This window comes from Lithobates pipiens, unplaced genomic scaffold (genome assembly GCF_037356315.1).
Source record: "Lithobates pipiens isolate NorthernLeopardFrog02 unplaced genomic scaffold, aLitPip1_a1.2 Scaffold_8, whole genome shotgun sequence".
Lineage (NCBI taxonomy): Eukaryota > Metazoa > Chordata > Amphibia > Anura > Ranidae > Lithobates > Lithobates pipiens.
This window is the reverse complement of record NW_027507903.1, coordinates 414,215,102-414,229,157: the sequence shown is the minus strand read 5'-3', so window position 1 is coordinate 414,229,157 and position 14,056 is coordinate 414,215,102. Positions and strand designations below refer to the sequence as shown.

The 14,056-nt window shown below is 36.6% G+C and overlaps 1 protein-coding gene across 1 annotated transcript in view; it reads right to left on the bottom strand.

Annotated features, from left to right (window-relative positions):
• The window catches only part of LOC143962191 (protocadherin gamma-B5-like), a 293,876-nt gene extending 280,036 nt beyond the window's left edge, over positions 1–13,840 (bottom strand). The window contains exons 1-2 of the mRNA XM_077471522.1: positions 11,257–13,840; positions 2,140–4,602 (exon numbers count right to left, since the gene is read on the bottom strand). Coding sequence (XP_077327648.1) covers positions 2,140–4,602; positions 11,257–13,821 — 5,028 coding nt within the window. The 5' untranslated portion in view covers positions 13,822–13,840. The remainder of the gene's footprint in view (positions 1–2,139; positions 4,603–11,256) is intronic.
• Positions 13,841–14,056: the final 216 nt, after the last annotated feature.

The following is a 14,056-nucleotide window of genomic DNA, read 5'->3' as shown; positions in this document are numbered from 1 at the left end:
GTATCTGATGAGGGTGTAATACATTTACTGATGTCATGGGCTTGGAACACGTGTTGCAATATTTACTACATTTAAAGCAGATAGAAATGTCACAAATTGAAGTGCCTAAGCTCATTTTTGCGATTTTAACATATGTTAGTAAAAGTGTACCTATCATCCCAACTAATTTGTGCATCCAGGTTGATTATACCTTGTATTTCTCAGAGGAAAACTGGCCCAAAATAGTAAAAGAAAAAAATTTTTTTTTAAATATAGCTGTATATTTTACTTATACACATTTGTATGTTAGTTGTTGTTTGTACCCATAGTACAGCCCAGAAGCAATAGTTTGTATTTTTCTTTTTTTTTGTCCCACTAAAACACACTGACACGAATGCCGCATACACATGTAGCAAACTATCTGGCGGACTTAGTCTGGCGGACTTTCCGCCGGACTGTCCGTCGAACTTTCCGAACGAGCTACTTGCCCACACACGGCCCTTTTTCAGCGGACTAATACGGCGTACTAAGTTCGCCAGACTATCCGCTGTACTTTTGAAATGAACGGACTCGCCCAAACATGCGCAGGAAAGTCCGCTCATTTAGAGCGCGTCTCCAGGTAGCTGGGGCCAGCGAAGGAGGCGTTGCTGGCCCCGTCACCTGGTATGGACTTAAAGGGGAATCCCTACACTGAAAAATCAGTGTGGGGGTCCCCCCTTAGGTCCATATCAGACCCTTATCCGAGCACGCTACCCGGTTGGCCAGGAAAGGAGGTGGGGACAAGCAAGCGCCCCCCGAGCCATACCAGGCCGCGTGCCCTCAACATGGGGGGAGCCTCCCCAAGGCACCCTGTCCCCATGTTGATGAGGACAAGGGCCTCTTCCTGACAACCCTGGCCATTGGTTGTCGGGGTCTGAGGGTGGGGGGGCTTATCAGAATCCGGGAGCCCCCTTTAATAAGGGGGCCCCAGATACTGGCCCCCCACCCTATGTGAATGAATATGGGGTACAATGTACCCCTACCCATTCACCTGTGAAAAAACACAACACACAAGGGTTGAAATAGTTTATTGCACAGCTCCGGGGGTCTTCCGTCTTCAGGGGTCTTCTCGCCCGGACTCCTCCACTATCTTCTGCTCTTTTGCTAGCTCTTTCAGTAGTGGAGGAGCCCGGCTTTCTTCTTCGCCGCCGCCCTCTTCTTTCGACTTCGGGGGTCTTGTCGCCCTCTTCGGGGGTCTTGTCCCCCTCTTCGGTTCTTCTTGCCAGGCCACCGCGCCTTCTTCTAGCTCTTTTACAAGTGGTGGCCCGGTCTTCTGTCACCGCTGCCGCCGTCACAGTCTTCTGTTCTTCTCTTCTTCTGTTCTTCTCTTCTGGAGATGTTGCCTCGTCACTGCCTCCGGTCCCAATGGCAGGGACGCGGCGCGCGGCGACTTATATAGGGACATCACTGGATGCATCTTCTGGGACTGTGACATCACAATGGGTGGGGACATCATCCGGGGAGCTCATTCTTGATTAAAATTATTCAAAATAACTTTGTAAATACCTTATATTTCTGTGTTTATTGGCTGTCACATGACTCCAAACACTCAAAGTAATCTGCCTCATGGAAGTGATGGATGGAGAAAGGTGCCAGCATACAGTTAACACTGTTGGAGCTTCCTCCAGAATTACTGTTCATTTGTGTAGGAGGAAGTTTGCATTGTGTGCCATCATTCTGCAATTAGTTATATAAGGTTTGTGTGCCAAAATGCTGAGGCATTTGCACTATACATTTGCAAGTAAATAGCATAGCATTGTTGACCTAACACCAGAAGTGTCTGAATAAACAGATATTTGTCAGGATCAACAGGTAACTGCTATTGAAGACCAAAGGAAATAACTACCACTGACATTTAATTGTGGCTGGATATACTCTTTAAGATTGATATTCCAAATGCTATAGTCTTCACATTTTATTACAAAAAAAACTCAACTAAACCTTAACTTTTCTGACCTTTCTTGTACTGAAAAATTACCAAGATAATTTGTTAGGCAACTGTTAGGTCACCTTTTCCAAATGTGACATAAGAGACAAAATAGAAATATTGCTAGAATATTATAAAATGTGAGTTTCCTAGGGGAGACACACGGGCAGCACTTAAAGTTCTCAAAAACTCACCTGAATTTGACTGGCAGTTGGTAAAGCCGCATTTAAACTTTCATTTCCAAGACCTGAATCTTCAGCATCAATAAGATTATCCACAGGGACATTTTGATTTGTTTTCATGTATGTAAAGTCACTTTCCCCAGAATCCAGAGCCACACAAACATTGTAAGAGTAGGGAAGTGTTAGTGTTCCACTGGCATATTGAGACAACATCCTAGGATCAACTGGAGGATATAAATTTGAACTGACGGGCCCATACACCTGGAATGGTTTAGACTTCCTACATTTAGATATAACAGCCAACATGACAGTTATGATAAATAGCAAAGAAATGACTGCTAGGGCAATTACCAAGTACAGCTGCAGATTGGACTGAATCTCTTCATCATGGAAATGATTGATAAATTTAGGGGCTACCTGTTGGAAATGATCTGCAACAACAAGAGTGATGGTAACTGTAGCAGAGAGAGATGGAATCCCATTGTCCTTTACCATCACCACAACCTTGTGATTTAGTATATCCTTCTCTTGGAAAACATGATGTGTTCGGATTTCTCCTGTATGTTCATCAATGGAAAAGTAAGATGCTTCAGATACATGTATAAAATTATAAGAGAGCCAAGCATTATGTCCGGAGTCTGCATCCACTGCAACCACCTTTGCTAATAATGATCCAGGCTCAGCTCCAAAAGGGACCATCTCAAACCATGCTGATGCTCCATTCTCTGGGGATGGGTATAGGAGTTTTGGTGCATTGTCATTCTGATCTATGACTTTGATAGTTATTGTTGTGTTGCTGCTCAGAGATGGATGTCCATTGTCCTTAGCTGTCACTTCAATTACATACTCATTGTGCTGCTCATAATCAAATGATCTCTGGGCATAGATAACTCCAGTGTCTATATTAAGAGAAAAACAGGAAGACATAGCAGTACCTTTTGCGTTTTCGTTTGAAATGGAATAAGTGATTTTAGCATTGTCTCCAGCATCATCATCAGAAGCATGTATAATGTATATTGAGGATCCTGGTAAATTGTTCTCTTGTACATAAGCAACATAAGTAGATTTTACAAACAGTGGTGGATTATCATTAACATCTGATATCTCCAGTTGTATGATTTTCTGACTGGAAAGTGGAGGAGATCCTCTGTCTATAGCTACAATTGTGATGTTATAATTCAACACTTTCTCTCGATCCATAGCACTTGTGGTCACAATAGTATAAAAACTGTTAGATGAGGAAACTAAATTAAATGGCATTTTTCCTGTGAGCTTACAGTCCACTTCTCCATTTTCTTCTGAATCTTTATCATGGACTCTGATTAGAGCAATCATTGTTCCAGGTGCCGTATCCTCAGGAATGGGTGAAGTTAATGAGGTGATTGATATTTCTGGAGCATTATCATTTTCATCTATCACTTCTATCAAAACCTTACAATGAGAAACAAGCCCTCCTCCATCCTTTGCTTGAACAGGCAGCTCATAATTTTTCGTGAGTTCATAATCTAAATTACTGTTTGTTTTAATTTCACCAGTTAAGGGATTAATAATGAAAGTTCCTTTGTGATATTCTGATGTCTTGCTAAAAGAATATGTAATCTGCCCATTTACATCTTCATCTTTATCCATTGCACTTACAGCAGTTACAGTAGTATTGGTTGGGATACTTTCATTCACACTGACCTTATATAGCTGTTCATTAAATACAGGAAAATTATCATTGACATCTGTAACAATAATTCTTACCAAAGCAGTTCCAGACCTTATTGGACTACCTCCATCTAATGCTGTTAAAATGAATTCATGAGCTTTTAAAGTCTCTCGATCTAAAGGTTTTTCTAATACAAGTTCTGGAAATTTGCTTCCATCTGGATTCATGCTTACGGTCAGTATAAAATGCTGATTATCACTGAGCTTATATGTCTGTACTGAACTGACACCCATATCTGGATCTTCTGCACCTTGTAAAGCAAATTTTGTTCCAGGTGGAGTAGATTCTAACATATTTATTGTGAAGGGTTCATGGAAGAACACAGGGGAATTATCATTGATATCTTGAATTTCAACACTGACACTGAAAACATTGAATGGATTTTCAACCACAGCATCAAAGGTTAGGAAGCAGGTAGCTTCTGCCCCACACAATGTCTCTCTGTCTATTCTGTCCTTCACATAGAGATTTCCACTGTCTAAATTAACATACAAATATTTCTCTGATATATAAGATATGATTTTCATCTTTCTAAATGAGAGTTGTTTAATATCCAATCCAAGATCATCTGCAATATTTGCTATAACAGAATCTTTTCTAATTTCTTCTACAATGGAATATTGAATCTGACCAGAAACTGAATGACACAGCCAGGAAAATAAAAAGCAAAATATTACTTGCCATCTGATTCCTTTGTATATCTGTGAGATGTTCTTCATCTTTGCAATTATTTTTAGTATCATACAGAAATATCCTTCAGAGCATTAGACATTTGTAATCCAAAGAGTAAGGAAGTATGTATAGATCAATCCATATATTTGTGAAGAAAATAAATAATCCTGTGTTATATGCAGAAGGAATCCAGAAAATGGTTGTGTGCCTCTGCTTATAGATCTAGAGCTTATAGATCTGCATGATTTCTGTTCTGCATTTTGCTCCTTATTGGTCAAACAGCGGCGCTCTGAGGCATAAGTGAGGAACTGCAACACTCAAATGTTCCAGTGTACAGTTCTATTTACTTAGTCATTGTATTAATTATTCCTTTCATTTGTACTTTTAATTTAACCTTTTAGACCATCTATTTAGTTTCCAAACTAAATTTAGGTGTTAAATGTTGAATACATTTTAAATGAAGTTTAGTTTCCAAACTAAATTTAGGTGTTAAACTTTGAATACATTTTCAATGAAGGGAAAAATAGCCTAAATACGCGTTGCACATATTCAACATATGACTTCTAAAAACGAACAGCTTGATGATAATGTTATACTGTATAACTACTATAGCAAAGAATAGAATACTATCTGTAAATTCCAAAGCCAAAATAAAGTTTTCTTTTTAAAACAAAATAAATGTAAAACTACATATGCCTAAGACATGCTACATAAAATACATCCTACCTCAATGCAGGTTACAGAATCTGAAACTAGTTCAACTGGGTACATACTATACACTTTGTATGGCTCCTACCTATTTCAAGAGTTTAAGAGAAATGCCTTATAGCAAATGTCTTTTAAAATAAATACTTTAAATCTAATTCAAAAATATTATTCAGTACAAAAACACCCACAAATGGAAAATGTTTATATCTACACACATTTCCAAAGCAACATAGCCTGGACCTGCAAATATGCATATCCGTGGCACTTCACATAAGGACTGGAAACCACCGTCCCTATGCTGATGTTCAACCTAATGGTTGAATTACTTATGGTGTTCTCATTCATCATAGACTTGAACACATAGCAAATAGGGAATTCACAATGGGCAAAAGGATATTATTAGGAAAAAGAAAGTTATTTGCAAACTTATCCACAGGTAACATTGTCTAATGTCTTTTTACCTTTACTTTACATGCTAGTTTAATCTTACAAAGCAAGAAACAGAATAACAGATACGTATTCTGTACTTACTGACTATTGTACCAGATATATAACTACTTAAAAAAATGATGAATAAAAGTTCTGGATAAAATGAAACAACATATGTATGTATTTCCCCATTCATGTTGACACAGACTACAATGTGCATTGATGTACTGTGGGCCGTGTTTACATTACTCTAGTCTGAGTATCCCTCCAATTTGATGTTACAAATTACACAAGCAGTTTAAGTTTGTAGTTGCTTCAACAGATTTATTAGAACTTATAGGACAGTTACAATGTATGTTGTCTAAGCTGGGGTATGCCCAGAGGCTTTATTTTGTAATGCTTTCTTTCTTTCTTTTTTTTTTTCACACAAAAACAAAATAAAAAGTATTTAAAAAACAAAACAAAAAAAACAATAAACCTAAAAAAGTATAAATTACAAACAAAAGTGTGACTGTCACTTTGTGCCAGTTGGATACAACAATATAATTCCCAGAGACCAGCAAAAATATGCACTGATGGTCATAGACGAACTACAAGAATTAGTAACATAAACTATATAAATACTTGTGCATGCAAACCATAATGGACTTCCCTTATGTATTTACTGTTGGTTTGTTAAATATACAACCGAAAGCATTTGTTATATCAACTCAGCAAGTGTTGATATCATCAGCAATTCAGTGAGCTTGAAACGTCTTGTAGTTTCTGTCTCTACTGCACTGATATCTCAACAAATATTATTAGCCAAGTTTAACTCTATGAGCCACATAACACCCCTCATGTTTTGGAGTGATAGAGGGCTGTTCTATAGTCCCAACACACATTCTGTCTGAGGATGATAATACTGCTTCTCCGCATATGCAATATAGTAAGTGTGTTGTCACCCTAGGACAGGACGTGTTTTACTGACCATAAGGATAACCATGTGAAAATAAAGTGAATGAATCCTGAAAAATTAAACTTAATGGAGCCACCACATCTAAGGATCGATATACTGCAATCTAGGAAATTCTTGTTTTTGGGCTTGAATATGCTGTAATGAAATCTAAAGGTTCAGTGCCCAGGGTGCCCAGATAAGAGTAGAGAGAAACAATATCTTGAGGCATCACATCTATAATTATATAAAACTTACTAGAAAATGTAATATTGATGCAGACAATCTATAATTATAGTATAGTCCTCACAATACAAATATTTGTGGAAATGCATTTTTAAATCTAAAATTAAACAGCTGGCAATAATACCGCCATAAACTACAATAATAATCTTAAGTCAAATTTGTGGTAAGGTACAGCAGAACAAATATCACCTGTTGGTAAAGACTACACAACTGACCACAGTATTAGTTTGCTAATCACCATTATTAAAATTAATTTGGGGTGACATGAACCCTTTAGTTTATGTTACCCATGAATATTACATTTTTAAACATACATGCATCCTACCCATATACTATGCTGAATCCTAATACCTGGTTTGTCCAAAAGCCTAAAACTAGTCATACCATAGCAATGACAGCTCATGGTCTATTGATTCATTGAATAATACAAAAGATGTCAAATGTCTGGCGGTGCGCTCCCAACCCACGGCTGGGCACTTAAAGAGCCACGCACAGGTACGTGATTGTGCCCAGCCATGCCATTCTGCCAATGTATATCGGCGTGAGGCGGTCCTTAAGTGGTTAATCTCTTTGTAGCACCTGAGGCCAGTCACTTCACAAGGTATATTTGAGGGTTTACAACCCCTTAAGTTTGAACTTTGTTTTGTGTAATCGCTCCTTCTCCTCAGCACATCATTATTTTATAAGTATGAACCAGGACAAACAGGTCTCATAATATAATGCTTCCCTCTGCTGAAGCTATTCTGTAAATTACCATAATGCAATGGAGTGGTAAAACACAAACTTTTCAAGTAGTAGGTTGAAAGTTAGCTATCTTCCATTTTCAATATAAGTAGACAAAAGGGTTAACCTTTTTAAAGGCATTCAACATCTCACTGTTCTACAGCAGTATTCATTTTTTTTTTTTAATCCAATTAAATAAAAAAATAATAATAACATAGCAATACAGTTTTATAGATCAGTACAAATGTTAAATTTGATTTCCACTGAGCTTTTAGAATCAGATGAAAGAAATACAGCTATAGTGCCTTAGGCCTAATTCATCAAAGGTCATAGAAAAAGAAGAACCTTCTCTGCAACTGATCAAACATTTTTATCATTTAAGTATTATATTATAAGTTCATCTTTTTCTCGTTCAAAAGTTTTTATTTTATGTTAAAATAAATTACATGTACAGAATATAAGACAAATTATGTGATACCAGACATATTGAAGTACGGATGATACAAAGCAAAGAAGTATTTCAAGATATTCTCGTGGGAATAACAATAAATGGCCTTATATATTTTAGAATTTGAAAACATTCTTATAGCTGAGTTTTAAACATTTTAATCCCAAGAAAATATAAATATGTATACAAGAAAATATATGATTTTAAAGTTTTGACTATAACTTCTAAAGTATGTTTATAGTAAGTATTATATAGTAAGGGAAGAACATAAAAGGTATATAGGAGGGGAAGGGGAGGGAATAATTCTCCGGAGGAGGTTTTATATATCAGCTAATGTTGTAATTCTATAAAAAATCTTAATCACCATAACAATAAAACTCGGTTGTCAATATTATCTGACGTATAATATTTAATCCAGGGTTTCCATATATCATCAAACTTTGTCATCTGGTTTTTATCTATAGCGTCCATTTTAGCATGGATGAAAGATTGATTCATTCTACGTTTGGTTTCTGCAATATTCACCACATCTGTTTTCCACGCATTGGCTATAGTCTGCTTTGCAACTATCAGGAGTATAAGAACTAATTTGAATTGTTTCTGATTCAGAAAGGCTGGTATTAAATTAAGGAGAGCTATAATTGGGTCTGGAAAAATTGGAAGATCAAAACATTTTGTAAATATCAGAAAGATCTTTTTCCAAAATGATTATACAATTGAGCAATGCCACCAGGTATGTATATAGGTACCCTTTTCTGGACAGCCACGAAAGCAGAGGCCAGTGTTGTCTGTTGAGAATTTGGTGATTCTCGCAGGAACCAAATACCAGCGTGTGAGAACTTTATATGATGATTCAGACGCCAATATATTTATAGAGGAAGATTTTGTGAAAGCCCATATGTTGGACCAAGACCTAGAATCGATCGTACAATCCAAATCTTTTTCCCACTTGGCCACATATTTAGGTATAACAGTATTAGAATTAGATATCAATTGTGTATACAATGATGTAATACGACCTTTAGCGTGTGGTTCCTTGAGACAAAATCTTTCAAATTGAGAAATATTATGTACGTTTACATTTAAATTGAGAAGAGGAGTATAAAAAAATTTGATTTGGAGATATCGGAATATTTCTGATTGTGGAAGCTTATATAATTCACATAGATCTGTAAACGATTTTATTGATGTAGTTGAAGTTAAATTATATAGACAAGTGATATCAGCCTTAGACCAAGCTTTAAAGGTTTTGGGATATTTCCAGGCTGGGTAAAAAGTCGGATTCTTGTGGAAAGATAATAGCGGATTTTGTGGACATTGCAGACCATGTGAATTTCTATACCTATCCCATATAGATAGAGAGTGCTTAGAAATGGGGTTATTTATAGACTTACAATCCACAGGTTGTAACCATAATATATTGTTTATAGGAAGAGGATCACAGTCTACAGCTTCAATGAGGACCCATAAAGGAATCTCTGTAGAAGAGTGATATTTTGTTAATTGAGATAATTGAGCTGCCTTATAATATATGTTAAAGTCTGGAAATCCCAAACCACCCAAAGCTTTGGGGAGAACAAGTGTTTTTTTTGTGAAGTCTGGGTTTTATTTTCCCCCAAGTAAATTTTGTTACTTTTTGTCGAATCAGCCTAAGAAAATATGCAGGAATATGAATTCTGAATAAATATAAAAATTTCGGAAGAACAGACATTTTTATGATATTGATTTTCCCAAACCATGATATCGGTATTGATGACCAATTAGATAAAGACCTTGTAATATTTTTTAATAGAGCTGGGTAATTGGCTGCAAATAAATCGGAGGGGTTAGGAGTAAACTGCATACCCAGATATGGGAGGCTATGATTTACCCACTTAAAGGGTAGTGAATTTTGTAAAGATTGTTTATCTTTCTCGACAAGTGAAATGTTTAATGCTGAAGATTTTTGAATATTGACCTTAAGTCCCGAAATAAATGAGAATTCTTGTAGTACAACCATAAGATTTGGGGCTGAAACATGTGGAGAAGATAGAAAAAGGAGAATATCGTCTGCGAATAAACAGAGCTTATGATGAAAGCCACCCATTTCAATACCTGTTATACCCGGGTTACATCCTAATTCTTTGTGCTAAAGGTTCAATGAGTAAAGCAAATAATAGTGGCGAAAGTGGACATCCTTGACGAGTCCCCCTCAGTATATTAAACTCGTCCGAATTGCACCTAAGTTCATCTTTTAAAAAAATAATACATGCACATTGTTTTGCAGGTAAAAGGATGTGCATTCATAAATTTTTACAGGGAGCCTGTAGGAATATCAGGCTCCTGCACAGTCTTCCTCCAGTTTTGTGCCTGTACCTGGCTTTTAGTATAAAAAGGTGGAAGAATGAATGAAATAAAAGCATACTGATCAGCCTGCTCACAGCTCATTTAAACTACAGTAGAAGTCCATTCACCATGGTCACAGACAGACTTATAATTTATTTATATACAAATTCCTGTGAATGAATGGCAAGGCTGTGTGGACAGAGTCCCACACAGTCACACTGTTTTTAAAATGTTATAGTGAATGCAGGGAGATAAACCCCCACCTACTGTCATAGTAGAAGGGGGGTGGGTAAGGGGAATGAGGGGAGCCTGCTGAACATGTGGGTGCACCAAGTAACATGTTGGAAAGGGGAACCTAGCCTTTAATAAACAACATTTTTGAGGTAGTTGAACAGTAAAGAAGGGCCTGATTTATAAGCCTATTACACAATACCCAACTATATATCCCCACAACAAGCAATTTTACCCAAAGCTTGTTTACCCTACTGTATCATTTTCCAGTATACGTTTAAATGTAATAGCTTCAGTGTAACACAGACAGCTCACTCATGAGACAACTTCCTGCTTGTTTATAAACAGCTCTGGAATCAAAATTTGAACTTAGGCTTTTTTCATATATGTGTGGCTGCAGTTTCAGCGGTCCAGTGTGGTTCTGTTCACTGGTTCAGGTGCTATTCAGGTGCAAATTTTTACCTAAAATCGTTCCTGAACCAGACTGAAAAATGCACAGGACTATTTTTAAAACTGCACCACGGCCTCCCCGCACATATGTGAACTGCCGGTTCACATGTTATGCAAATTGGATGCGTTTCAAATAGCATCTAATTTACATATATGTGAACAGAGACCTAATAGGCACTGCCATTGTTTTGGAAATATTACATTTCCATATAATTACCATACCAAATATTTTAACATTTACCATATACTCACCTGTATGGTGCTGTTTGAAGATATGTCCTTACCACTTTCATTTCCAAGTCCTGAATCCTCAGCATCAATAAGATTTTCTACAGGAACTTCTTGTTTAGATTTTACATAAGTAAAGTCATTTTCACATGAATCCAAAGCCACACAAACATTGTAGGAGTAGGGAAGGGTTAAGTTTCCATCGCTGTACATAGAGAGTATTCTGGGATCGACTGTTGGATACAAATTTGTACTTAGAGGTCCAAGATATGGAGTAGGTTTTGGTTGCTTACATTTTGAAATGAAGACTAACATTAAAGTAATAATAAATAAAAATGAAATGAGGGCTAAGGCAATTACTAAATACAACTGCAGATTGGTTTGTGGATTTTCATTGATCTGATTGTTAATTTTAGGAGCCACCTGTTGGAAGTTATCTGCAATAATAAGATTTACTGTGACTGTAGCTGAGAGAGAAGGATCTCCGTTGTCCTTCACCATAACCACAACCCTGTGTTTCAGTACATCTTTTTCCTGAAAATGACGCAATGTTCTGATTTCTCCTGTATATTCATTGATGGTAAAGTAAGATGGTTCAAACATTTGCACGAAATGATAAGAAAGCCAAGCATTGTGCCTCACATCTGCATCCACTGCAACCACCTTTGTTATTAAAGATCCTGGTCCTGAGGAAAAGGGGACCATCTCAAACACAGCTGATCCTCCACTTTCTGGAAGGGGATACAAAATTTTTGGTTCGTTGTCATTGCGATCCACTATTTTGATTATCAGCGTTGAATTGCTGTTTAGCGATGGAGAACCATTGTCTCTGGCATTAAGTTGCACTACAAACTCATTATGCTGTTCATAGTCAAGTGATCTCTGAGCATAGAGAACCCCATTTTCCATGTTGATAGAAAAATAGGAAGACACTGGCACTTCACTGTATACTGAATACAAGATTTTAGCATTTTCACCATCATCATGATCGAAAGCATGTACTCTGTATATTGAGGCTCCAGGTAAGTTGTTCTCTGGTACATAAATGACATAGGAAGGTTTCATAAAAACAGGTGGGTTGTCATTAACATCAGATATCTCCAGTGTGATTATTCTGCTACTGGAAAGTGTTGGGAATCCACTATCTCTAGCTAAGACTGTAATCTTATAACTAGACACTTTCTCTCTGTCCAGCTTACTTGAAGTCACAATTCTGTAATAGCTATCAGATGATAATATCAATCTGAAAAGATTTTCTTCAAGAATGCTACTTTCAACTTGACCATTTTCTCCAGAATCTTTATCATGAACTTTAATGAGAGCTACCATTGTTCCAGGTGATGAATCCTCAGGAATGGGTGAAGATAATGTGTTGATAGATATCTCTGGAGCATTATCATTCTCATCTAACACTTGTATTAATACCTTACAATGAGAAACAAGTCCTCCGCCATCTTTAGCTTGAACAGATAGTTCATAATTCCTTGTTTTTTCAAAATCCAATTTTTTGTTTATGTTAATGTCACCGCTTTTGGGATGAATTCTGAAAAGGCCAGAAGAATGGACATTTCCTGATGATTTACTGAATGAATAAGTAATTTGCCCATTTGTACCGGCATCCATGTCATTTGCATTTACCTTGATTATAGTAGTGTTTTCTGCACTATTCTCATTCACACTAACTTTGTAAACCTCTTGGGAAAATATTGGAAAATTATCATTAGCATCAATAACAATAATTCGTATTAGAGCCATCCCAGATCTCACAGGATTTCCTCCATCCAGAGCTGTTAAAATCAGTTCATGAACATTTTGTAATTCTTGATCCAATGATTTCTCCAACACAATCTCTGGAGATTTAAATCCATCACTGCTGATCTTCATGCTTAGTGTAAAGTGTGAATTGTCACTGAGTTTATATGTCTGTACTGAATTAATACCAATATCCAGATCTTCTGCATTTTGTAATGCAAATCGTGTTCCTGGTGATGTTAGTTCAATAGTTTCTATAGTGAATGTCTCAGGATAAAATACTGGAGGATTGTCATTAATGTCCTGAATTTCTATTTTCACTTTGAAAATATTAAAAGAATGTTCAACCACAGCATCAAAGGTTAGGAAACAGGTAGCTTCTGACCCACACAGAGCTTCTCTGTCTATCCTCTCCTTTACATATAGATTTCCATTATTTACATTCACATAAAAATATTTCTCTGAGTCTGATGATACAATTCTCAGCTTTCTGGATGAGAGCTGATTAATATCTATTTCAAGATCATTGGCTATATTTGCAATAACAGAGTCTTTTCTCATTTCTTCTACAATGGATAGATTAATCTGACCAAAGACTGATTGACATAGGCAGTAAAATATTAAGGGACATAATACTTGCCACTTCAGTCCTTTGTATGTCTTTGGTTTCATCTGATCCATTCTAAACATTTCCAATCTTCCATCAAATGCTTTATACACAGTATTTGTAATCCAGTGAGACATGAATAAGGCACTGTTCAATCCCCTTATTATTAGAAAAAATAAACATCCAGCACCTTCCTTTGGGAGAATCCAGAAATGGCTGTGCCTCTTCATGCAGATCCGCAGTGTATGTGAATGATGAAAATACCAGTGGATATTCAGTTCTATATTTTTCTGCTTATTGGTCAAACAGCGGCGCTCTGAGGTATAGTTGAGGAACTGCAAGGCTAACATTTTGTTAAAAACATTTTAAAACTTATGTTAAAACAATTTGAAGTTTTTAATATTTAGTATCTAATGACCTCTTCTGTATTGTAAAACTTTTTTGAATTATCTGACAAATGCTTTT